Below are 27,304 nucleotides of genomic sequence, written 5' to 3'. Positions count from 1 at the left end.
TTCTGCTTAGGTCTAATTCACCTGGATCCAGAATGCTTTCTGACTTCTTCGTTCTGTGCTACAGTGGTGCATTTAGTGTCAGATATCTGAGCAAGAACAAAACTGAAGTAGGCTCATCTGATGAATTCTGCTCAAAGGGGACTGACAGGCTTGCTTGTTGGAAGGATCGGGTAGGGCCAGGGTGGAAAGATAGCACGAGGTGTCTGACCTGCATACTAGCATCATGTTACAGATCTGTAGTTAATGATCAGGCTGTGTTCACAGCCAAGTTCAGTTCATGTGATTGCTGTTACACTTGCCCTTCGTGTTGCTCTTATTTACATCCTGTTTTAAATTTGACGGGAAGTACCATGAAGATGTTGTCAAATTTTGTGCTTATGCAATGAAGTCGTAATAAAATACAGTCTTTAACATAGAATGACAGTGAACATCTCTTTATAGGGAACTTTCTGTATAGAAATACAATCACTATTAAAGCTCTTCAGCTTTTGTTTTCTTTTATGTAAAGATTTTTAACTTAGTGCAGCAAATGCTTAATACTCTGTAGTAGATATTCAGCATTTAGGTCCAGAAATGAATTGGAATAATGGATCCATTTGAAGGTGTTGGAAAATTAGCCAAAGGCTAGCATGAACACTCAGATTCTTCTCAAAAAGCATTTTGTGATTTTCAGTAACTTGGTGTTCTCTGTCTTCTTCTGTGATTGGTCATTCATCTTCATATTTGCTTGAAGATTTTATAACTTTACATATTAGCAAACCTCATAATTTAAATATATCTTGTAACATTACTTAGTAATTTACTTAAAAAATAAGGCTGTTTTTAGTTGTGTTGAATGGCAGCGTGCTCAGCGTGATGTGTGACGTGGCAAAGATACAAGTTGTCTCTACTATTAAGGGAAATATGGATACTAGGATAATTTGGATCTAGCAAAATGCAGTATACCTTTGGGTAGACTGGTTTCCATGACAACATTTTCTTTTGTATTTTTGAAGCTAGAAATGATGGGCAGAAGCTGTTTTATTCAGCAGTGATTAGGTCAGTCTTTGGTTTTGGGGAAAGAACAAATGCAACCACGTCTGAATGCCAAAATAAATGTTAACCCTTTCTGGCTGCGCTTACCTGGCAGCCTTACACGTGTACAGAGTTATTGCAAATACTTAAGTAGAAGCAGAAATGTTTTCATTTCTTAGAAATTTTATCTAACAGCAATTTAAAAATCAACGTTATTTGAATTTCATAAAAACTCATGCTGCTCATACAAAATATTATGCCTAATTAGAATGCTCAAAATCTGTTTTTAAATTGTATTGTGATTTCATAAAATAACCATACTGTGAAAAATGTTCAGTTCACCAAATATCCATGTAGACTTGTGTGTGTGAAAAGGTTCCTTTCTTTTATGTTCTTCTAAGAATCCTACCTGTGCTGGAGAACCACAGTTTGTTGGTCTTCTGAGTTATCCTGGAGGATGTTGCTTGATGAGAACGAGTGTCTCTATGAGAAATTCTGTTAATCAGAATCATCACTGTGAAAGTCTTTGGTTTTAGCGGTTAGTACAGTCAGTACAAGGGAAGTGCTTATCTTGCATCAGAAGGTTAAATCCTGAAAAACGTAAAATTGTTTGCCTTATGGCCTCCATTTAATCTGGCTGCAGTAGTCAGGTAGTTTGGAAGGGCCCAAACTTAAGAGGAATTTGTTAACTATTGGCAGTTCTTTTGTGTTGATTATAATTTAGCTTGGAAACAAATTGATAATCTTTCTTTTTCCAGTTCTGTGCTCTAGAGGAGCACAATCAATCTTTTCAATGCAACAGCTAAGGTCAAGCAGCTTTGGATACTGCAGTTGCCTTAAAGCACAGTGTGAGCCTGGGGTTTTAATTTCAAAAATCCTAATGACCCATATTTATTTTTAATCTTTGCTCATCTACTGAGACCTGCAAATTGTTTCCATATCCTTTCAAAAGGAGCATACATAGATACTGCAATAAAGAAATGGTAACATGAGAAATTCTCTCAAATCTTTGCAACTCAGTTGATGTATTTCTCCTTGTGAATGTGAAATTCCATTTGTTTTTAATGAGATATACAGAAAGATGATGAAATTAAGTATTTTCTTATATTGCTGTAAAGTAGATTAATGGTGACCTCATTTGATGGGAGTAGGATAGTAATTTTATATATGTTTAGAGGTGGAGAGCTGCTTTGCCATATTGTAGAAGATGACTTCCATCTACATTGGTTTAGTTACAGAACCATAATTTCTACAGTTACAGAAAGTGTACACCACATGTACAAGAATGACTTTGCAGACTCTCGTACAAAATTCCTCCATGTAAAACCCAATTTTTTCTTGTGTATTTCTTAGCATTATGAAGGCTCTTCAGGGGTTGCCAAGGGTTGTATGATTTCAGTTTCTTTCTTTTTTTTATTTGATCGCAAAAGATGTGAATTGCAGACATGCTTTTAATAATGCTTGTTCAAGTGAAAATAATACCTTTTAGAATTAATAGATCTGTCATTGATTTTTGTACTTGTTCCCATACAGCTATTAATTAGCACAGCACCTAAGCTGTGAGATGTTTGTTATAGCTAATATTTTAGCATCAGATGAGGCCCTCATTTTAGTTATTTATCAGGGAGTCATGTGCTTTCACATACTTCTGCAGCCTTCGAGGAATAAAAGTAGTAGGTGATAATTGAAAGCTCATTTTTTACATGATCCAAAAATAATGTAATGTTTTCTAATTCTGCTTTTAGGACTTGCTTTGCATAGCTTCATATTCATACCTGTTCAGTTAAGGACTTAAACATGTCTTTAAATTAAACTACAAAATTAAGCATAATTATGAAGAACAGACACTATTCATGATGTAATAATCTTGGGCATGCTTATACTTTTCTTAGTCCTTTGTATTTTATACCTCCAGGGAGTTCTTCCTACCTCCCTGTCTTTGGAATTGGTTAAGAACTTTCTATATCATCTTACTTTCAAGCTTATGTAAACTTCATACCTCCACAATACTTTTCTGGAAGATGTTTTTATTCGCTGGCTGGTTTCTTTCTTGTGTTTAGATCCTCATAACACATCATAACATTGTTGAATTGGAACTTTGCTCGGTAGGATTCTTCTTAAAAAGGAATGGTTTAGTATTTATTTAATTAATTAATTTGCCAACTTCGTTGAAAGGATTGTCCTTCTTTCAGTGAATTTTTTTGAACTTTTTTTTTTTGAAGTCATACCACAATATGTCCACTAGCTGATAACTTGCATCCGTAGCAATAGGCACACCTTAGCAGTGAATAAGGTATTAGGTGTTTCTGGGGTACATTCATTATTCATCCAGCTAAGAAGGTGTCAGAAGTGGCAGACAGGTTGACTTAAACCAAGCTAGTTTTATCTAATTAGTCCTGGTCACTTCATGATTATATCAGACTGATTAGAAGTGCTGTCATTGGGATAAGTTAATGCAGAATATCTGCACATTGAAAAATGGTATTTTCTAGAGGTTTACTCAATCCTTTTCACTTCTGCCATGTAATAATAGAGGTGTGGTGGCTCTACAGCCACGCATGTATCATACTTGAGTGCTGGGTGTTGATGTATGCACGGTTTCCAAAATGACAGGCTACTTGAAACACACGCTATACTGCCTTCTTGCTTTGCTTTAAGGAAAAGTGTACCGGAAAAAACTGAATTCTGCAGTTTGTCTGATGAAAGGGCCAGGTCCTTCCTGGTCATTGAAATAGCCAGCCTGAGCCCTGGTCACCTTGCATCTCTCAGAAGAGAAAGGGTGTCTGTTGTGGTGATCAACCAGAGCCAGGTTTTGGTAAAATCCTGCTTCGTCTTCCTACCTTTTCATCATAATCCTTGACGTTTATCCCTTAATCCTCTCAAATGAGGCTACTTCCAAGTTTCTTGAACGAAAATCCGGAGAAGCCTTTGTGGGTTGTGCAGCGTCTTTTAATGCTCACGAAGACCCTTCATGTCCTCATTGATTCTGCAGAGAGAACCCTTAAGGGTTGATGGTGCTCAAAGCTAGGAACGGGCACAGGTGTCAGCCTATCCAGCTGAAGGTGCCTTTTGTGGTGTAAAGGTACACGGTACAGCGATTTTATTCTTTCCATGAGCAAAGACTTCAAGCAAGTGTCTTTGAAATAAATACCATCTTTAAAGCTCTCTTGAAACCCAGGAGCCTGTTGTGAAAGGAAGTCTCTCTGAACTTGCTACGAAACCACCACAGGCAAGAATTACTGCTTAGGGGCCTGTGGAGGTCTGTCACAGGCAGATTAACATTTGTTAAAACCAGAAGAAAACTTACAGCAAGATAGGAACCTGCTGAACTGAAAATGTTTCTCTAAGACAATGTAGAGTCCCTGCTTGGACCTTTCTAAAATTACCTCTTAAGCTCAAATTTTGTTCGCTGACTTCAGTGAAAATAAGTAAATTTGACTGAGCATTGGTTGTTCTCCCGTCAGTTTCATCTGCATAGGACTTGCAGCCTCAGTAACTAAGTGACTTGAAAGTCATAAACTAAATAATTTTAGAGTAAGAAGTTCCTTTTCCAATAAAACTTAATTTTGAATGAAATTGCCTGAAATCCCATTAAGTGACATTTACCTGGAACAGACGTAAGCACTGTGGATGGCTGTTAGTGCATTCTCTTTCCTCAAAGGCTAGGAAGGTTTTGACTTTTCAAGTTCCTCCATTGCTTAGGAAGAACTTTATCTTAAGGGTTTTTTCCCCCCCCTCTGTTACCAGGTGGTACAAAAAGTCCAGCCGTACATATTTATATTTACATGGTGTGTGCATTTACTCCCCCTCTCTCCTCCTGTGTCAGCTAGCAATATGGTAATTACAGGGCTTTATTTTTCTCCCTGTTGCATAAAAGAAATCCATTTCTGTCTGTGGTATAGGTATTTTTTCTGTCCTATCTGTGATCCCTAGCATTTTTTTGTAAGACATGTAACGATGTCCCACCCTTTATGCTTCCTTTCCTGCTGCTGAGGGAAGAGGAAGGAGTTGGCAGTTTACACACAAGGCCTCCTCAGTCCCCAGAGAAGTTATATCCTGCTTGGTCTGGATATTTTTTTGCAAGTACAGACTGCTGATTTATATTAAGATACTCCTCATTGTTATTACTACACCAAAGAAACTGTTAAATACCTAATGAATGTGCAAGGTTGTAGCTGTTAGAAACATGTAATTACAAGCTGACTTCTGAGGGAACCTTGGTTTACTGTTTTTCAAAATATTTGTCAAGAAAGGCTTTAATTTCACTTTCATGATAGTTTTTTGGGGTTGGGGGGGGGTTGTTAAATCTTGGATAATAATCATTGCTATAAAGCTGTAATAGCCATTACTATTATGTGCCACTACTTTATAGTATTGTGATAGATTTAGCTTCAAAACAACCCTGTAAAAACAGACTGTATTAGTTTTAAATGTTAGATTTTCTGTTTCGGTTACATTATTTTAAGTCTTGACTGCAGTAGTTAAGTGCAGTTTGATTCAATTTTTCAGGACTGTTCAAAAGGTTTTTACTGTATCATATGAATCCGAAACAGTGATTTAGTGCTACATAAATACTGTGTTTATGCCTTATAAAGCAGTTAAAGTGCTGCAGAAGAGATGGGTCTCCCCCTGAGACAGAGTAAGAAGTATGAGGGCAACCTGAAAATAATTTTAAATAAGGGTTAAAAATATTTTCTGAGCTTTGATGAAATCATTGTGCAGTCTTTTCTATTTTGTGAAGTAAAAACAGTGCACTCAGAAATTCAGAAATCCAAAACTGCCAGCTCTGGAGTTTGAAATATACAATGGGAATGAAACTTTACTATCTTTAGGCTTGGTGTGGGAGGCATTCTTTGAATATTTGCATCTTAATTTCAAAGATGTTGAATACCTTAAAGATACACAGATTTGTGTGCCCAGCACTTTGGAGATCTCCCAATGAACAGAAACTTGCTCTTCGTATGGATATTAAGTGATAGTGTCAGTAGAATAGGCCAAAAATGAAAAAATCTTACTGATTTCAAATAGATTTTGAAGCAGTTCTGATTTTTTTTAGCATACCGGAACAATCTTCTCAACAAAAAGCATGACAGGGCACATGAAATGAGTGACAATATAAGGGTGTGAAAGTAATTACTGCTTCATTACTTTGTTATTGGGAAGTCCTTTCTTTCCAGGGAGACAAAAAAAATCAGAATAAAGTTTTCTTGCTATCTTTCGTCCTCATCTTTGAAATACTTATAATTTATCTGTATCTAGAGATGCAGAGTTTGTGTTTGGGCCCCAGAGTTTATGTTTGTTCTCTGTAGCAGAGAGGTAAGTGCATGGTGTTTTGGACTGGGGCTAGCAGGCTCGGAGCATCACCTGCAGGGAAGGTAGAGGACTGTCCCCTGAAGAATACAGTAGTTTTAAAATGCCTGCTACTTTCTAATTTTGGGATGATGTCTAGTCCCTTTTGCTGGCTTTGCAACATGTTATCAGAAAAAAAACCCAGAGAAATTGAATGGTTTAGTATGTTCACGTTTTAATGTAATGTTTATTGGCTTTTAAATGGATAAAAAATGGTTGTTGAGTAGTGGGGTAACAATTTGGGGGTTTGTGTGAGGTTTAGATTTTGTTTTGCTTAGCTACAATTGATAAGAAAAATTGTGGCAAAACGTTCTGTGTATTTACAGCTTACGCTGATATTAGCACAATATGCTGGTATCAGAAACCACAGATGTAGAGGCTCTGATATGTAAGGAGCTGCGAACTGTTAGATGTTTGGCAGGTGATTAATGACAAACTTTCTGAGGCGTGCTAAAAAACAAGCTCAACCAGAAATATTCGTGCACCAAGTTAGAGTATATAATGTTTTGAGTGTTGCAAACATAAAACAAGCAGGTTTGGGGGAAAAAAAATTACAATTTTTGGTTAATTTAGCATTAATTACTTGCAGAGTTATTCTGCTTTTGTGTGGAATTAACAAGTGATAAAATTTAGCCATTCACTAACATTTAATTTCTGGAGAGTAAGACACACAAAAGGTTTTATGCATGTATGTACTTTTTATTTTGCTGGGAGTGATTTGATTGTTTCTGTCCACACCGTAGTGTCTGAAGACATTGCGGTCTGCAGGGCTCCAGCTTAGGCAGGGTCACTGGTTAAAACCTGGTTAAAACTAACTAGTAGTGTTGGCCTTAGTCCAGCTTGTCCTTCTAACTTGTTGAGGAATTCTCTTCAATAATTTAAACTTGTTCTGTTGTTTAAAACACTCCTTAGGTATGTTCCTAATTATTGTAGCCAAAGGCTGCTAGTTTTTTTCTGGAAATAATAGCTGTACTTCTTGAATGGGTGAACAAATTGGGAAGGAAGATTTTCTTTCTTTGTTTGCCTTTTAAGTATTGTACGTTAGCATCACTAATACAGTGTTTATCTGCAATGAGTAGCAAAGGAATTTAATCAATATGAATTAAATGACACATTTTTGTTGTTTTAAGCGTGATGTAGGGACTGGTGTGATTTCTCTTTAAAAAATAAGATCCTGTAATTAAATCTTGAGACTCAACAGGCAGTGTGTCATGCTGGCGTATTGCCGTGTCTTAATTTCCTTGGAAGACGAAAAGCCAAGTGTCTCAGCTACTGGTGAAATGTTAAGATCCCAGCATGAGACACACTGTAAAATGTCTTAGTGTGATTATGAAATGGCCCTATTTTATATTATAAGTACAATAAAATAATGCATGTATTGTAACACTAGGAAAAGGATATGTAAAATTAAAATTGTGTAAGTTACACTCTTAATTATTTTGTTTTCTACATTTTAGGTGTTGATTGAAATTAAAGCTAACTAAATGGCATATAAATTAATTATGAGCCAGTGTTTAGATACAGAAGAAGTTACAGAATACAAATACTGGGAGAAGCTGTGGCAAGCGTAGCCATTATGCTCTCCTCATTAACTTTATCTCTTTTTCTGATAGGACTATGTGCTGCTGCGCATATCGGCCGGACAGTGTACCAGTAGGGGCACTTTTATTCCCCATTAATTTTTGCCAGTAAGAGTTAAAGTAAAAAATTTGGTTAATTTTTTTAGCATATTACATCTCAGCAACTAAACTAAATCAGAAGAGGTCAAAGGAGTAGTGGATCAAGGAATTGAGAGAAACGTGAAGAAGGCAAGGAAACAAGCAATTTATTGAAGAGAAAAGAAAAAGAAGTGAAAATAGAATAAGCCAAAGCAGAAAAAGCTGATTTTGCAGGTGCTGTCTTCAAAATATTGGGGGGAAAAGAGGAGAAGAAAAGACTCTGTTGAAGAAGTGGTGAAAAGTGAAGAAAAGTTGCTGTTGTATGTTGGCCCCATCCAAGAGGTGGATGGAGATGACATGAAATGCTATAGGGCACGTGGGCATTTATCCTGGAAACACACCCCTGGCTTTCACTGGTGGTCATGCTGAGGTAGTCAGAAAAGCCCAACTCATGCTGAATAGCTATAAACTGCCATACTTCATGTGTCTGTGATCAAATCATTAATGGACGAGTACTCCTCTACAGGGAAGGTTTGATCCTGTGAAGATTTTAGACAGGTGCAAAACTTCACTCTTTTGTATTGAATTCACTTTGGATGGTGCTTACTTACATTTTTGCAGAATCACCTCTTAAATTACTTACACTAACTTGATTTTTAAACAAAAAAGCCAACAATGAATTAAAGTAACTACAGTCCAAAATAAGTTGTACAGATTAACTACATGAAAAACTTGATGATTTTGAGTTAAGTCTTAAAATAAATGCTTTAACATAGATCGACGCAAAAAATTCTACATTCTGTTCACTGAAGAAGTTACTGCATTTTTTGAAGCTGAATGATGCTGGATGTTAATAACACGGCAGGGTCAGTCACTGAGCCTCCATAAATTTGGTGTTTGGTATTTTGTTTATTTTTCTGGCTTTGGATATTTCCCAGATTGGGAAATCCCTCAGTTTGAAGAACATCCGAAATCTACAAAACAAACCAAACAATAAAAGCCCAGATTTGGGGTTTTATTAAGCGGCCCTAAATTCAAAACAATGAAACCAATGAATAGGGTAACTCGTAAGTGCGTGCATGGAAAACAGTCCTTACAAGGAGTTGTTTTATCGCTGGGCATATTCTCCCAGAGGAAGTGATGAAAGCGTCACTGCTTTTGAGTCGTTTAAAAGCAGAATGGACAAAGCACTGTGGCACAAACATGGTAAGGCAGCGTAACAGTGGTGCTGCGTTAGAGAGGCTGACCTGGTATTCCTTCTCCATCCAGAAACTGTATGTAGCTTTAATCATACAGCAGGCTCAGCTTCTGGTTACTTACGTACTGCCCTTCTTTGTATTAATGTGCTTCTCCTTTATTCAGGAAGTGTCTAATGGCGTTTGGGGGAGGGGAAACTCATTAGCTTCCTTCCTGAGCAATATAATTTTTATTTCCTGTTGTAACAGCGGCCTCAGCCAAAAGCAACAGCCTAAAAAGTGCTGGGGGGCGGGTTGCCTGTGCAAAACATTTTCGTCTCTGAAGTGAAATGTTGGTTACAAGACAATTTTGAGACCAACAAGCAGTTTTAAAATGCCCTTTGCAGGCGCGTTTTGAACTTTCTGCCCTGCACTGCAGTTTCCTTTTTCTGTAATTACGAGGTTGGAGGTGACTCAGGACTGCACCAAATGGACCGTTTACCTTTACCTTCCCCACTGTGAGTCCTAGACTGCCTTGCCATCTTCCGCTGTCCTCCTTTGACCTCCGAAGGCCACCCAAAACAAACCTCCTCCCTGGCCCCAGATGCGGTTTCTGCCGCTGCTGGCGGGTGCGGGGAGCATCGCTGTCGGTTCCTCACGCCTGGGTCTGAGCAGCATCCTTTGCAGCCGGAGGGGAGCTCTGCAGGTGCTGGTGAAGAGGACCCCAAATTTGGGGGTTTGAATACACCCCGAGTCTTCCTGCAGGCACACGCGTCTTTCTCTTCATATGCCAACTGTGGCACAGCTTAAATGTGAAAACGTGGAGCAGCCTACCCTTGCCTCTTGTAATTTTGGCTTGGCACTATATCATGGCAAAACCGCTCCTATTTTTGTTTTAAAACCCTTCTTTTCCCCAAAACAACCCATATAGTCAGAACTAGAATGCTTGACAAGTATCACAGGAATAGGCACTGGTGGAGCTGAGGGTTGTTGAGGATGAGAAGGATTTAACAATGGTTACACCAAGTCAAGTAATAAAATGCGAGCTGTTTTTTTACAGTGCCTTGTCAAGTGCGCATATGTCATTGTCATGCTAAATTGCATGCTGTTCTGTGCATAGAGGAGGATTTTAAAAAATAATTGGAAGGCTGTATAAGTTCATTGCTGTGGCTGATAAAAAGTGTGATAATGTTACCTCAGCCTGAGAAGTTAAACATTTTGCCTAAGCTTTGTATTTTACATATTTAAGCCCAGATTTTTGTCACCTTTTCACACAATTACTATTATGTTTTGAACTGCTTTTCACTCTGGGAATTACAAGTTGTTTCATTCAGTGTAGCTGTAGCTAGACATTCACTGACCTGAAATTGTTGTGCTAAATGTGAATCTTGCTATGTATACAGGAGTATACAACGTGCCACAAACACAAGTCTATACAAGAATAACACCAAACTGGGGCCATTAAGAGAAAAAATAAACTTTTGGTTGTCCTTCTGCCATGCAAACTCTACACCTTTCTCTTGGATTTCAGGGCTGGAGTGGTAACATTTTAATGAGGCAGCAGGTGAAATATACCTAAGAAGGAATTAAATATTCCTCGCACTTGAAACTTTGATATCTAGTGTCTCCTGAACCTGCTTCTTACCAAGTTATCAAAAAGTTCCCATATTGTTTCCTTTGTCCAGCTCATCCGTTCTGACAGTTTTTGGTCGCCATTGATATTTGTGATGTTGTCCTTATTCATAGCTCAGTGCTAGTATGAAGGGACTAACAGGACAACAGAAGTAAGAAAAAAACTTGTAACAGAACAGTATTTGTTGCTTACAAAGTGTGAGGTGCGTTTTCTGTATAATGTGGGCAGTTTTGAGAATGAAGGTGGTGGTCTTTGCTACCCGTTCTAAAGAGGCAGCGAATTAAATAGTTAGCAAGTAAGGAGAGCAGCCTTTATTGCATATAATTTTGATTAGCAAAATTTTGATGAAAGTAGTCATCAGAGGGAATGAGGAAACAACTCTTTTCTAGAAAACAGACACTGGAAAGCCACTGTACGCACAAGCGCTCACAGACTGAGTTCTCAAAGCCCTTCCATGAAACAAAGGCACACTGGTGCACTGCATCGTTGGGGAGTGGTACTCACAAGGAAAATTAAACGTAATAACCCTTCATTTCACATGAACTTGGGGACATGAAGGACATCAAGCATGCAGGTTAGCATGTTTAAGCTTTGCTGAAGTAATTTGCAAAAGAACCAACATAACTGTCCCAGAAATCTGCATCCTTTTTCTTGTGTCAGCTCTTGCTATGTTGAGGCTACTAGGGTAGATTAATCAGTTAAATGAAGTACTACTTAATTATCCACTGTTACTTGACACTAAGTTTTGTCAGCTTTTGTACTAAACATGGGTATCCCTCCCGTGGGACCCTCTGTCCACAGAAACCTGGTTATTTTTGCGAGATGGGCTGAAGTCCCTGGAGAGCGAAAAGCCTAGAGTTGTTTCTAGGGATTTGAAGCCTTAGAAGTGGAAGCGAAGGAGAAGAAATGATGGGATAGATGAGGTTTAAAGTTCTGTGCCTTGGCTGTCGCTCAGAGGAAATCCCAGTAAATGCTGTGTTTCCCTCGTTCTGTTAACAAAACACCGCGCGGATGTAAACGCCGTATCTGGCAGCTCAGCTGCTGTCTTTTACAAGTGGGTCTTATTTTGTCAAAACTTCCCCCATTTAAGATTGAAGGAGGAAGAATGTCAGCTCTTCACCACTTACTGATGTGAATCTCATCAGAAGATAGCGAGAGCTGCATAATTTCCCATCAAAAGTCTGTATCGCCACTGCCAGCTTTCCCAACTTAATATAGGCTATTTACCTGATAGTAGGAGGCATGGCTAGAGTGCTGGGTTTTTTCAGCAATTTATAGCTTATATTATCCCTCAGTAGCACATCTCTTGGGACCAGCCAGCTCTCTGTAATTAACCAACGTGGCTGAGAAATTCTTGGGTTTTCTCTATCAGAGAGAGGAGAAATAGTGCCATAGAAGGATGCGCTTCTGAGTCAGGGTGGAGAGGGAAAATGCCTCTCACTGTCATAGTTTAGGTAGTTTAGTATGGGGAGAAGGCTATGATTTTTTAAATTCTTTATTTTTTTCTGTTAGTTTAGGATGGGGAGTAGGCTTCTTTTTTTCTTAATCCTTATTTTCTCTTGTTACCAGCCTGTATATTATATAGGTCTTAGACTCCTGTGGTTTATCCTGAGCTTAAACTAACTTCTAACAGCAGTATGAACTGGGAGGTGGTAAGGTGGCACATGGGTGTTCAGCTGCTCTCCTCCACCTTAGATAATTTTCTTCAGTGAGCAGAGCTGAACTGCATCTGTCTGTACTTGCCTTCCTGCAAGCCTGTCTGTGTTAGCTGCAAGGAGGAAGCCAGCTTTATATGTGTAGTGAAATATGGATTATGGCAACCATTAAGTACTAACATTTATCTCTAGTCTTTTAGGTCATCTTGGATGCTGTCCTGAAGTGAAGGTGACCGAAGTTAGGTTTGCACTCAAATGCTTTGTTAGGGAGCTTGGGAAGATGTGCTTGCTTTTCTTTTGGATTGGTGTTATGTGACCTGACCTATTTATATAAATAATGGTTTTTATGCCTGCTTTACATTATGAAGTTCCTTCCCCACAGTATGTGCATCTTAGTGATGATTCGCATTTAAAGCCAATCTGTATCTATATCCAATCTATGCATGTATAAATGTTTATTACAGACAAGGTTGGATAGTACCATTTTTTATGAGAGGTGCCTGACTGTTTCCAGCTGCTTGTAATTCTACCAGTTGGTGAAGGGAATTTTTCCTACCATATTCCTGGTTTTAGCTGATTTTTTTTTATACATGGAGTGCAATGAAGACTTACATGGTGAAATAGAAGTTTTGGCAATCAGTCTTAAATCAGCTGGGTTTTTTTCTCTTGTTCCCTGTATAACATATATATTTAAAAATACAGTATCAATATTGGCATTTTCCATGTGGGTGACCCGGCGGTCCCTGGAAGGACGGGACCAGCCCGGTGGGATAGCGGGTTGTGTACGTGGAGGGTGCATGTGAATCAGCATCCCTCCAGGAAAGGAGGTGCCTTGACTACACTCCCCACGTCCAGGGCTTGCTGGCAGCGTGGAGGAAGCGCCACGCCAGCGTCTGTGTGGGCACTACTTAAAAACGTTAATAATCATAAAATAAGCAAAAGATTAAGGCTTTAAAAGTGTGTTTAAGAGCTGTCGGAGCTAGTTAACCCTAAAAGACTCGAGTTCTCATTATCACCGCTATGGATTTTCACACCATGGGGTGTAAAATAATTGGTTCCCCGAGGAGAAGCAACCTGAGACAACCACTTGGGTTTTACCTGCTTTGCAGTGTGACTTGGGGACCCAGCGAGCTTACTCATGGCTGAAGATGGGTTTTTTACTGGTGAGGCTGTTTGTTTCTGGCTCAAGCCCTCAGCAAGCCATGGGGTACATGCCAGGCACTCACAGATTTTGTTTTCTCACGTGAGGCACTGTATGTAATTCCCGAAGAAAGCGGGGGGGTATTTTTTTTTTAATCTTCAGTAACCCATTTGTGTTTAACTTTAGGGACACTTCCATTCTGCCTGGCTTCTTTGGTGGGGAGCTGCTGACTTCCAAATGCCATTTATTAGATTGATTGATTGTTTTTCCTATACCCTAAATGTAAAAAAAAGGCTCAGACATGTGCATCAGACTGCCATTCCAGATAGAAAGTGTTTGACATACAGGCAGAGTATTTCAGATACTGAAGCATTTAGAATAACATCTAAAAAGCCTTGCACAGGCAGGTCCTCAGAGGACTGAGCCCTCTTTCTCTGCTGTCCCTTGAGTATGGATGGATGCCTGTTTCTTGAATTCTGGTACTCAGCAGATCGGGTTCCTGTTACTGGTAGTCTACCCAAGATAACTACTTTATAGCAAATAGTCACCAGCATGAAAATGGTAGGTCTTCATAAGCACAGTACTTAATTCCGTTTTAGCACTTAGAGGTGTTAACTCTGTGCTCAACAAGTTACATTTATCCAAAGATAGATAGTCAGACAATGTGAGAAAAATGGGATACTTTACAGGCTAGCTTTCCATGAGCTTTAACTTAATCATATTTTTCTTCAAATAGGCCATGTTTTTCTCAGTCTTGAATATTAAAAATTAAACATTCTAGCAGTTCTTGAAAACTGAAGTTACAGACATCTCAAAAGTCTTACCTAGTGGCCTGCATTTTGTTATAAATGTTGTGCACCATACACTGCATGCAACACCGCAGTTAGTTAAACCAAAAATGCTTGAATACATAGAGGGCTTTCACAAAAGTGAACCTTAATCTTGGTAAGGCTGGTCTCCCTGCACATCCTTTGTAGATGATGGGAAAAGATGCACTGCTCCGGAGGATGTCTCAGAGCAGGTTTCTCTTTGTGGTGGTTGTAGAGGGAGCCTGAGGAGACAAGCCTCACTGGGCTAGTTAGTCTTGCGTGGTAGGGAAGTATTCATAAAGGTTTTATTTGGTGTTGTATGGAACTAGAGATACTCCAGCATGTATCTTTAATTTTCAGATGCTTGTTATTTTCCTGAAAATGTTGGCCTTGTGCTGACATTTATGCTTATGGAATTAACTTCAGGACATTTAGGGAACAGCTTCACTCTTAAGAAAAACAGAGAAATCTCTGAAAGAGTAATAGTATGGGGGGGTGTTAATTGGTGTCTCTCGGTGTCTTAAAATGACCATGTACTTGTTACGGAATTAAGCATTTATTTTTCAGCACCCATATGACAAGAAATACCACTGGTTTTAAAGTAATGAAAGTCAGGCTAGAGGCTCTAAAGGAAAGTACGTATTGTGTTACGTACCACTTACTCAATGAACAATGGAGCTAATGTTCAAAAAATCCGAATGGCTGCTTCAGTATGTTTTGTCTATGAAAATGTGCTGTCAATATTAAAATATTGTGAAGTGACATATTTTCACGTTTTAGGACAGTGTAATAACATTTACAGCACAGCCTTGAAAAAGACAGAGATATATCTGTAGTTAGTATTTAGTTAGTATTTAGTATTTTAGTAATGGTCATTAAAGAGGAATTTCATGACATGAAGGTCCAGACAAGAAAACCCAAATATACTGTTTCTTGAGTAGAGGAGCAGTTTCATCATGCAGTTCAGCTCATTCTGAAATAGCATTTAGTTTTCTGAGTGTATGCTTTCTTTTCCAACCAGCTACATATGGAGACAAAAATCCATCTTGAATAGAGGGAATTACTGAGTTTTCTTTTGTTTTTTTCTGAAGGTGTGCATACATTACCTAGATTGCTGAATCACTCCCAGGCGACCTAAGAATAACCCCCAAACCGGTCTACTTTGCATTTCTTAATCAAAATCCAGTCTTTCAACTCACAGCATATTTGTTCATTTGTGGTTCATAACTTGGAAAAGACAGACAGATGCAGAGAAACTTCAATCTTACCATTATGAATCACTGTATTCGTAAAATGGGAGAGGCCTTGAATTTGTGTGGAGTGCAGTGGCATGAGAACTGGAATACAATACTACGACAATCTTAAAATCTTTGGAGAACGGAAGGGGTTTAACAATTAGATTAATTAAATTATTAAAAGACACTGGGCCAAGCAGCTCAATTACTAGAGAAAGTCAGGATATAAGATAATCTTGTCATACTAGAATACTAGCACAATTGTACCAACTGTGAATTTTCTGTAGAGCATCAACAGAACAAAACGGAGTCTGTTTGGAGCAGGAAGAAAAGAATAGCAGTGATCAGCCCAATTTGTGCAGTATGTCATGGCTTAAGCACAGTGATCATCGGAGTAGTACTCAAACTCAGAGGTGGACTAAGCACTGTATTTCTAAAAAATTAGCTTTAGGTACCTATCTTTGACCAGATTGGAGAGGATACCATATGATCAGTCACCATTTAAAATTATTTGGAATAATGATTTCAGGAGCTAGCCATATTTGACCGTGTATATTAAAAATCCTAGCAGTATTTATATTTTTTTGCAGTCCTTTTATCATGACCCCAACAGCTATTGAGAAAAGGCAATAGTATATTTTTGTATAGTAGTTTTGTATTTCAGCGATTTTAACTGTAAAAGCAATGATAAGACATATTAAAAAATTCAATGGGATACGTGCAGCTTGTCACAATCATGTAAGTTAAATAATTTCCTCTGGTCAGTTTCTTGCTAACTCCTTTTTAAGAGAAGCATCTTCACACATATTCATTCAAATTCCTCGTGATGAGGGTTAAACCTGTGGTCCACAATGTCACTTATTTAACAAAGATGTGATCTGGAGGTGCAGCTTGGAAAAAAATAACATGTTGAGTATTTTGCGGTTGTTAAGCTAGCAGACCGAAGCAGTCTTGATCTCCAGGGGATCTGGAGGAGGGGTGTAAGTGTCACTTCTGGAAAGAAGTAATTTCATTGAAATATCACTGCAACTCGGCTCCAAGCTGCAACAACAGTGTTTTGTGTCCTCAAGTGCCTTTAAGTTGTCAGCAGCATGGTTATTGCTGATGAATCTGATAATACTGTTGCATTTTATCAAAAGTGTAGCATAACTCAGCTGGCTAGCCTTTGGTGTTTCGGTTTTGTAGATGGGTGTACATTACTAAATAATACAGGGCTTGGAATTAAGCTGAAATGAATTACCTTACTTCCCTAGAAAACTGTCTGAGAACATTATTTGAAATACTATTTTTTGCGTCTTCATAAAGAAATAGGAAAAGCCAAGTATTCAGCTTTTCAGTATAGTTCTGTTCAGTTTTGAAAAAGAATGGACAGAAATTTGATACTTTATTTCCACATTTAAAACACATTATTTTTGCACTTTTTTTTTTTTTTAGGTGAACATTCTGTTGATGCCTAGGCGCAGTAGTGATTTTAGTAACTTCTTGTGAATGATAAAAGTTCATTTTAAAATAATTTTCTTTATAAATATACTTTAGAGAAATCTTTGTCTGGAAATCGTGTTCTAAATAATCCGGGAAGAAGCAGCTGAGAGACAGGACTGAAATACTGTCTTTTGACAAGCGTTTGAAATCCTTTTATTCATTGATAGCAAAGCTTTTCTTGAAAATAATTTCTGTTACCTGTAACAGTATACTTCCGAACTAATACCTGGTTTTCAGTTCTGTAATAGAATTTCGCTATCTATCTCAGCTAAATAGAATGAACACCCCAGATTGGGCACTGGGACACAGTAAAACAAACTGTAATCCTACTTCAGATATGGGGAAGCTTTGCTTACAGTGAGGTTGTTCTGGGGGTAGGATTATTTCTTGGGGAAAGAAGAACGGATGGAGTCCTGGAGCATACCATCCTTGTCAACAGGTCCGCTCTTCACTCTGTGAACAGGTCTGCTGATGTATACTGAGGAAACCAATTTTTTCCAAAAAAAAAAAAAAGATTGAATGTGATTTTTTTCTTCTGATAACAGATAATACAACTTGGCTATTAATAGGATTCTTATTATTATATGACGTTATATATTCTTTATCACTCATAATAATGTAAAAGATGGAATGAACAGAAATACAATGCCAGGGTGTAGATCAAACTGTAAGGAACTGCAATTTGAGGAAAACTGAGAAGTTAGGAGGAATAGCATTATGACCTTCTACAATTACACTTCTCATACTTACTGTCACATGAATGCCTTCCTATTCCAGAACAGAAATGAAACATTTTAGACATATATATCAATGGAACTACACCAAGAATTAATTAGGCCTTGTGAGCCAGGTCTTTCAAATGGCTTGCTTCTATCAATGATGTGATGAATCGCCCATGAAAATGGGCAAGATCTTCAATGCCTTTTAAATAAACCACGTCTGCTCAGTCTAGGGGTTAGCATTCTTTTGTGTACAACTGAACATTCACAGGCTCTGTAAAAGGAATAACAGCTTACTTAAATTTTTTATTTTGTTTGGTTTTTTGTTCAGAATGGTGAGTAGTTTTATGTTCTCTCTTGGGGAAAATGAGAAGGTTTCTAGTGGTTAATCAATGTAGTTCCTCTTAATATTTCTTTCTCTGATTTGTGGTAGGTAAAAAATAACGAAGCGTTATTATAGTAACTAGCTAATGGCTTAGAAGTACTCCATAAGTTACAAGTTGAAGTGTTTACAAATTGAAATTTGCTCATCTTGTTACAATATTGGCTATAGTATGTCTGGCACTTTGAAGCTATCGATGACCAGAAATTAAGTGTGTAGTAAATGTGATTGGAAATAGTAATCATCTATCATTTGTCTTTCCAGAAAAAAAAAGCCAGCTAATTTAAATTCCTTATTTCCCGTCATTCCCTAAATTCATGAACTTGAAAAAGTAGTACTAAAAGTTCATTCTTTGTCCTCAGAAAAAAAAGAGAAACAACTTTTTTTTAAGTGTTCTCCTAAAGAAGAAAACATACTTATATCAAAAATACTCAGGAAAATGTGATGAAACATAATACACACTTCTGCATGTCTGTGTCTGTTCAGTTAGTTTCTTGTTTGTTTGCATAAAGCTGGAGAAGGCATGAAATAATGTGAATTAGAAGTTATTCGTTAAGATAATAACTAGTAAGTAGGTAATAAGTAGTTAGCTTTTTGGTGCATTCTACATATCCATGCCTTTATGGGAAAGCAACCAGAATGCTGTACTTAACAAAATTGCTGGGAAAAGGAAGGTATGAGAAAGTGACAAAAATAGACAGTTGGCTTTTGGATTATTTTTCTCTTAGTATTGCGCTTTTGATACATCAGGGACTGGTCACAGCTAAACACGATGGCCCCAGTGTCATCTGTTCCTGTGTTTATTTACAGCTCTCTTAATTGGCATCGCTGGATGTGATGAATTAAGCAATACTGATTTGGAAAGACGTTTGACTTTCATATGAACTTACTTGTACATTCATCTCAGAGCTATCAACTGACTAGCAGAGTCTTAATTATGCTTAGCATCAGTGTGAGTTTTCAGCATGGGTTTCAAGGAGATATATACCAAAAATTAAACATTTTCTGCTTTTTTCTGCCTGACAGTATGCTGCTGTCATCAGTGTTTCAAACTTGGTTCCAACGGCAGTCATAGTTTCCCTGCGTTGTCCTTCACACCCATCCTTACACATTTGCTGTTCAGTTTGTGTAAATTACCTGTGCATTAATGTCATATGAACACATATAAAACTAACCAGAGATGTTGAATATTTCTGCTCTTGTTTTGATTCAGCTGATTGTATTAATATCCTCCATAACAGAATATTTTTGTCTGGTTACTGCATATTTTGGTTGCATATAAGAATATGAACATTGTATTAATACTTGCACCATAATTTGAAAAGACATCTAAATGCATTTAGGGTAGAAAGCTCAGTGATTTTAAAATAAAATAATAATCGATTTATTAATTACAGGATCAAAATGATCCTTAACACCACGTTAAGCGCTAGTTGTATCTGTATTTCAGTACTTGAGGAGTGAATACATCTTAGTCATGTTGAAGTTTACGTGAAACATAAAATGATACTGCAGGATACAGCTAGTTCTCAGAATTGCTCTGTAGTAGATCTCTTATGAAAATGTCGCTCTTGATAAAAACCCTGTATTTCAGAGTAACTGATTTAAGTGTTATTATTTCTGAAGATCTTGCCAAAATTCGCATGACCTAACTTCTCTCTGAAGCAGGATTCAGAAAGAGGAAAGAAAACTAAAGTATGTCTGGTATTGCTTACAATAGTTCAGGGCATATTAGCAGTTCTTTGTGATTATCACTCAAAATCAGATATGAAATTTTGGAATAATCAAAAGCAAAGCTTTCGGTTGTATCATTAAAGTAATTAGAGTCTCAGCAAAAGGAGTATGAGAAGTAGGAGTTCCTACACCATAGAGTACTTTCAGCAAGTGCTGCTTAGGCTTTGGACTTCTGAGATCTGGAGTAAACAAAGTTTCTTGGGTATTTTTGCCTGGTTTGTTTTTTCTTGACCTTGCACCCAGAAAAATAGTGCATACAACATGTGGTTGCAATAATTTGCAGCCAGTTCTGCAATAGGATGCTTCTGCCCAAACTGTTCAGCTTGTAGGACTCATGAAGGCAGGTTGGAAGTTTGCTCCTCCAGAATGCTCTCAGGCACATTTGTGCTACAAAGTTTTACCAGTAAGAAAATTTTTAAATAATCATATTGATGCTCCTTTCACGTGTTCACCCTGGGCTGCCTTTACTGCTACATTCATGGTGCGTCATACTCACCATGCATCAAGCCGTGCAGCAAAAATGTGTGAACCTTCTAGGTAGGCATTGCAGTGCCTCTCCAGAGAGCACCCCGTTTTACCCTAATATTAGGGGATAAGGGCCGTCTTTCAGAGGCTCCATCAGCCTGGCGATTACCCATGGAATCATCAACAGGTTGTTGCTTTCAGCAGTATATGGAAGAGTCACAACTCGGGGTGATGGTAAAGCGTTCTCAGTGACACCCCACTCACATGTGCTATATGATGGCAGGGATTGTGGAGGGTGGGAAAGCACAGTTGCATCTACTGTGCAAATAGCAAGGGGAGACACCTTTAAAAGGGAAAATTGAGTGTTTAACTGTTTCAGATTCTCCCTATAGAAATAACTTATTTTCAAGAGAGAGAGAGAGAGACAAGCTAGCACACTTGACAGCACTGGCAAGCATCTGTACCTTACTAGGTCTAGCTCCACACCTTCTTCCAAACCAGAGTTATTAATGCAGCTCCTTCTTCATCCTGACACTGTTGCTGTGCTCTCAACAAACTGTTGCTCCCTCTTCCTCTTTGATGCCAGTTTTAGCATCATTAAATCCTAAGATAGGGGTTTAAATGTGCCTGCATCATGGACACTGGTGCCAGTAGTTTCAGTGTCATCTAGAGGCACTACCTCGTCTCTGCCTGGAGTCCAGCAGGGACTTCTACTTGCATGGTCTTCACAGCACAACATAGCAGTAACATGCCTATGCTTTGCTACAGAAGAGAGAATACAAGGACACTGCCTCCAAATAAGCCGGTAGCAGGAGGGATTGGCTTGATGCTTGATGCAGCTGAAGAAGTGGGTACCCACCACCTCTAGTAATTCAGCAGGAACCAGGACTGTCCAGCTAATTCTGCAGATTTAGGGCTGATGTAGAGGGGGTTTATGGAGGAGGCTTGGATGATGAGGGAATTGAGTGGCCAGGAGTGGCCATAGATCTGTCTTATATGTGAGGTCCAACTTTTCTCATCCATTGTCAAGTAGATTTCATCATTCATCATCAAGTAGATTTCTAAAAAAATAGAAATCTCCTTTTTGCAGAAAAATATAGTAACGTGATAAACTTCTTACTTTGGATAAAAATAAGGATGTCATACTCGAAGCAAAATACCTGAAATCAGATGCCCAAATTAGTGAATGAGCCAGATGAGGATTTTTACAGATAAAGTCAAGTCCTCTCTTTGTAAAATTCTTTGATTGCAAATGGAATTCTTATATGAGCTTCTGTCATAAACCACTTCCTCAAAAAATGACCTATGTGTTGCAGACTTCTCTCTGGATTTTTATGTTTCAGATACTGTACTAATGGAATAACTAACCTGTTTTATTTTTATTTTTTATTTACTTTGTGATTTCTTTGTTGTAAAAAGCAGCCTAAACCATGGCTAGTTTTGATTTCTTTTTAATATAATAATCTATTACATTCTTGAGAGTAGCTTGGGTAGTGCAAAGAATGGCCACAATAAGTTTCATTCGAGTACAGCATTTTAATTAATAATTGTAAAGAGATACCATAAATTCAGCATTTTAGCTACAAAAGCAAATACAGTTTTCCATTTTTAAGTAGGTAAGATACTGTACAAAAAGATTAGACCATTTAAATTTTCCTATTTCATCTTTTTATGAAAAGCAGGGAAGGCAAATTGCAAATATTTAAAATGTCAAAGTAATGGAAGTATAAATGATGAACAGCTTGTAATGCATGCAAAAAGAAGCCATGGTTTGCTGTGGGACTGTGAAAAAGGAACTGAATAATTCATCAGGATAGAATAAATAAGAATATTTCAGTGCAGGAGTTGCAGGTTTGTTTGTTGATCTACCTGGTATAAGTTCTTAAAACGTTCATGGGATAGCGCAAGCTAGAAAATGTAATATACCTAAAACACTGAAAATGCTTTATTTCTGGTTTGGGGACTTCATTGCGAATCAAGGAAGAAAATCCCAAACAAACATACGTGAAAACCCCAGTATATTACATAATGAAAGATAGAAATTGAAGTTTCTGTAACACCTAAGACTGGACTATTGCAGAATGCCTATAACTACAATATTCTTACCATTATTAAGTGGTACTTCAAATGTCAGTAAAACTGGCCTTCTGTTATGGACACTCAAACTTTGCATTGTTCTGTCCTCCTTCCCACTCAGAAATACAGCAGAGAGATGGTTTTGCACAAGTGTCAGTAAACTGCATAGTGTAATCAAGTCATAGGGTCATAGAATTATAGAATGGTTTAGGCTGGAAAATACCTTTAAGGTTATCAAGCCCAACTGTAAACCTAACACAAACAAGTCCACCACTAACCCGTGTCCCTCAGTGCCTCATCCACATGTCCTTTAAATACCCCCAGGGATGGTGACTCCACCACCTCCCTGGGCAGCCTGTTCCAGTGTCTGACAACACTTCCAGTGAAGAAGTTTTTCCTAATATCCAGCCTGAACCTCCCCTGGCGCAACTTGAAGCCATTTCCTCTAGTCCTGTCACTCATCACTTGGGAGAAGAGACCAACACCACCTCTCTGCAACCCCCTTTCAGGTAGTTGTAGAGAGCGATGAGGTCTCCCCTCAGCCTCCTCTTCTCCAGACTGAACAACCCCAGTTCCCTCAGCCGCTCCTCATCAGACTTGTGCTCCAGACCCCTCACCAGCTCCGTCGCCCTTCTCTGGACACGCTCCAGCACCTCAATGTCCTTCTTGTAGTGAGGGGCCCAAAACTGAACACAGGATTCGAGGTGCGGCCTCACCAGCGCCGAATACAGGGGCACGATCACCTCCCTGCTCCTGCTGGCCACACCATTTCTGATACAGGCCAGGATGCCGTTGGCCTTCTTGGCCACCTGGGCACACTGCTGGCTCATATTCAGCCGGCTGTCGATCAACACCCCCAGGGCCTTTTCTGCAGGGGAGCTTTCCAGCCACTCGTCCCCAAGCCTGTAGCGTTGCACGGGGTTGTTGTGACCCAAGTGCAGGACCCGGCACTTGGCCTTGTTGAACCTCATCCAATTGGCCTCAGCCCATCTATCCAGCCTGTCCACTGTAAGTCTCAAATAATCCATTATAAGTCTCAAAGAATTAGGCCAATTAAAATCAACACATTGAATACCTCCCTGAAACATCATGATCTGCAATCAAAAAATGGCCAACATTAGTAAATGAATTTAATTTTGAGTAATTAGCCTGAAACAAAGAGCTAGTTCCCTTCTAGTTGAGACCTTTTCTTCCGGAAACCACAAGAATCAAGATTGAGTAAATCAGTCTGGATCACTTGTTGTGTAATCACCCCCACAGGACCTTGTTTTTCTTCCCCCTTCATCATCACAAATGATTCCTCCAGTATCCATCCGATAGCACTGCTCAGATCTTCTGGCCACCCTCAAGGCAGCTCTCCAGAATGGGACTTCAGTCCTCAAGCGGAAGGCTTTCTGAGGAGGCTACATGTATCCTCGTCACAGGAATCAGCAGCAGCTCTGAAAGTAATGTGTTTTGTTAAAGGTGTGAGGTAGACTTATTCATTGCTATGTCTGTAGCTCCGTAGACAAAAAGAATTGCCCTGTGCCCATTTTACCAGTCCTGGAGAGTTGCGTGCTGACCTCTGAGGTTCACCGAGGAGTGAAGCTAGGTTCCTCTGGTATCAGTGCTAAGCCAGACTCAAAAATAGGAAAAAAATACATTTTTTAAAAAAACACTATTAAGACAGTTACGAAAATGTTATCTTTAGGTAGATTTCTTATAAAGCTTTGTTAGGAGGTTTAATGGCTAACATAAATCTTAACAGATGTCATTTTAATCCTTGTCTCCCCCTATTTTGGAATAATCATTTCCTTCTCTCTCTATTTTTTAAGCTGTTAAGTATGTTTTACCATTTTTCTTTTTTAAAGTGATTTTCAAAGTGTGGGAAATGGCATGAACTGGGGGCCAGATCCCTATAGGAGCACTGCATCCTGAGAAGTCATTCCCTCCTTCTATTACAAGCATCCTTTCATAACCTGGGGGCTCAGAGGCCACAGTTGAGGAGGACAGCAAAGACCCATTGAGCGCATTAATGCACTCTGACATGCCTTGATGCCTGGTATAGTTTAGCTTAAATAATGTGAGGAGTGAGGGAACCTGGGATGGGAGGCTTCTGAAAACTCATCATGTATCAGAGGAGGTGCTGCTTAGCTGTTTCTCTGAGATCTCGCAACTTAATACTATTTTGCCTATCTGACTTCATACTGTTGAGGTGTGCTTGCCCAGTGATTTATTACACTCTGTTCAAATGCTTTATTTCGTGGTGTCAGCTCCATTGGACTTACTACAGTGCATATTACATGTGCAGTAAAGGTGGGCAGAGCTAAGGTAGCATAGGGACAATCAGGAATTAGTATGCAAGGAGGTATGGTATTGTAATAATGTTCATCATTATCAGCGCCCCTTTAATGGGCTACTCCTTCTTAGTCAGAGACTGCAATGCAGGCTATTTTGGACATTTTAAGATGCTCAGGCTTTTAACATCATTGATTTTCTCCATCAGTGGTGCTACTGTTGTCATTCTTCATCTAGAAAACCTGTGCATAGGGAAGTAAGATCCAACATACTTCACTCAAACTGTGTCTGCACCTAGTCATGATTTTACTTGACATCATTACCCAATGCTCAGTTTAAACACGTCATTTTTTTTGCTTAAAAAAAAAAAAAAGAGCTGAAAACTTTGTCTTCTGTTTTCCTTTGGAAATGTAGATAAGCTGAAAGTAATTAATGGACATTCACAGAAGCCATGCAAAAGAAGGAAGGGTAACAAAGTTATTTTGTTCTTCAGGAGTTGTTTCTGTGCATTCACAACACTTGCTTATTTCCCCCCCCTGTCTGGGAGGCCAAGAGACTCTGACAGACCTGAGAGAAGCACCTGAGACCTTCAGGGGAGTGCATGATTTTGCATGCATCTAAGCGGCATCATACTCCAGCCTCATGAACTTCAGGCAGTGCCCAAAGAATGGGAGTGGCTAGCGGAGAACCATCTTAATTTGCTTTTATAGGCTGGTTTGGTTGCTTTGTGGTAACCTCTCAAGAGAAGGTATTGTGATTCAAAAGTGTTTGCTACATCCAACTCACTTGACTGGCTTTTTCTGTCAATTGCAATTATATAGTATTTTAACAATGATCCTGCAGACCAGATATTTGCATGAATAAGACTCCTTATTACAGGATTTTCTAGTGAATCAAAGTCTTGCACTTAGTTCTGAAGCCAGCACTTTCTCCAGTCTTTGTATTTTAATGATATGTTCTAGACTTTTGTTCGGAAAGAACACAAACTTAGATGCTAAATATGCTACTGCTAGTTGTTCAGAAATTTGTTTCTAAAGCACAGCTTAAGCCATTGAAAAATCTGTGGTAATTAACTGAATAGTTCCCTTCTGCTTGGTTTAAAAAGGTCAGCCCTTCTTTATGCCAGTTTTCTAATCTTCCCAGCGTTATTTTTTAATTTCCTAGATAGTATGCCAAACACCTGGAAATGCAATTTCCAGGTCTGTGTCTTTTGGATATCAAGTGCACGCGCACAATAGAGTGATAAGTTAATAAACGTAAGCCATTCATATTCTGTAGGGCAGATATTGGCAGGTCATTAGTAAGCTGCAAGTGGCTTTCAGTGCATTGTGGGTGCCTGAGTACTTTCACAGAAGATTGTAAGCCTTTATAGGTGATTCAGCCTTATGCCCTACAGAAACATATTGCAGGAAGGAAGACTGCTAGAAATTAAAAGTAATTGAGGTTCCAATACATGACAACAGTAACAGTTTGGCTTCCCTTTTTGTGACGATCTGCTGCTCGTAAACTGCCAGAAGCAATATTCTTTACTTGCTTATTCGAACTGAAGGATTTGCAAAGGTAACTAATTTCATCCTCTGATTCACTTCTTAGAAATCCCTTTTTTCTTCTCCCTTCCAAAAATGTAACCTGAATTCTTCTAATTTGTCATGGTGGTTGTTTTTGGGGTTTGTAAAATCGTAAGCATTACCAGCAGAATTGTGAGCATTCCTTCTTGTACTATTTGTAACAGAATCCTGTTTTGAACCTTGATATAGTTCTGAAAGGCTATTGCACTCTGCTGAAATTATCTTTAAAGTGCTTGGAAATTGCTGATAAAATGCATAAATTACTTTCTTTATGCTATATGTATATCCTTGTGCATGTGTGAGGATGTTTATACATATAATACAGGAGAAAGTGCGCAAATCACATTCACATTTGTGTATATATAAACACACTCAGATGCAATATTCTTTAAAATCTAGTCCAGATTTATCTAATTGACTTATATTTGTATATCCATGCAATCTCTAGCATCCTTCCCCTCAGCATACATTTGTTATTTTAACAAATCATTATACTTGTGTAAGTAAAGATTAAACACTATACAATTGTAATTTACCTTCAGATGAAGCAATGACATTATGACATATCCAGAGAATTACTTTCTGCATTTTGGTCAGGTTTTGGGGGTTTTTTTGGGGGGTTTCATGCCTACCATGCAATGACAAAGGTTTATTCTCCCTTTGTTCTTTTCAGAGTGCTGCAGCAGCTCCCAGTCCAGTGCTAGGAAACATTCCCCCAGGAGATGGCATGCCAGTAGGTCCTGTACCACCGGGTTTTTTTCAGGTATTCAGACAAATTACGATTACAGGAATTTTAGGCTAGAAAATCCTCCGTAATACTGTTTACGAGTCTGTAGAAAAGGTCCTGTTCTAAACTATGTCTCACTATATGGTGCAATACTTGAGAGTTTATTTTTTAACAAAAGTGAATAGGTGGAAAGGAAGGGATCTCT

General features: G+C 38.6%; 1 protein-coding gene across 22 annotated transcripts in view; it reads left to right on the top strand.

The window, feature by feature from the left end:
* The window catches only part of SSBP2 (single stranded DNA binding protein 2), a 181,911-nt gene that overhangs the window by 99,190 nt on the left and 55,417 nt on the right, over positions 1–27,304 (top strand). For 17 of the 22 annotated variants that reach the window (XM_059834238.1, XM_059834252.1, XM_059834246.1 and 14 more), the window contains one exon: positions 27,046–27,135. The exons of the other annotated variants lie outside the window; for them this stretch is intronic. In XM_059834238.1, the coding sequence (XP_059690221.1) occupies positions 27,046–27,135 (90 nt within the window). The remainder of the gene's footprint in view (positions 1–27,045; positions 27,136–27,304) is intronic. 22 annotated transcript variants of the gene reach the window in all.

This window comes from Gavia stellata, chromosome Z, assembly GCF_030936135.1.
Source record: "Gavia stellata isolate bGavSte3 chromosome Z, bGavSte3.hap2, whole genome shotgun sequence".
Taxonomy (NCBI): domain Eukaryota; kingdom Metazoa; phylum Chordata; class Aves; order Gaviiformes; family Gaviidae; genus Gavia; species Gavia stellata.
This window is presented reverse-complemented; position numbering and strand designations above follow the sequence as displayed.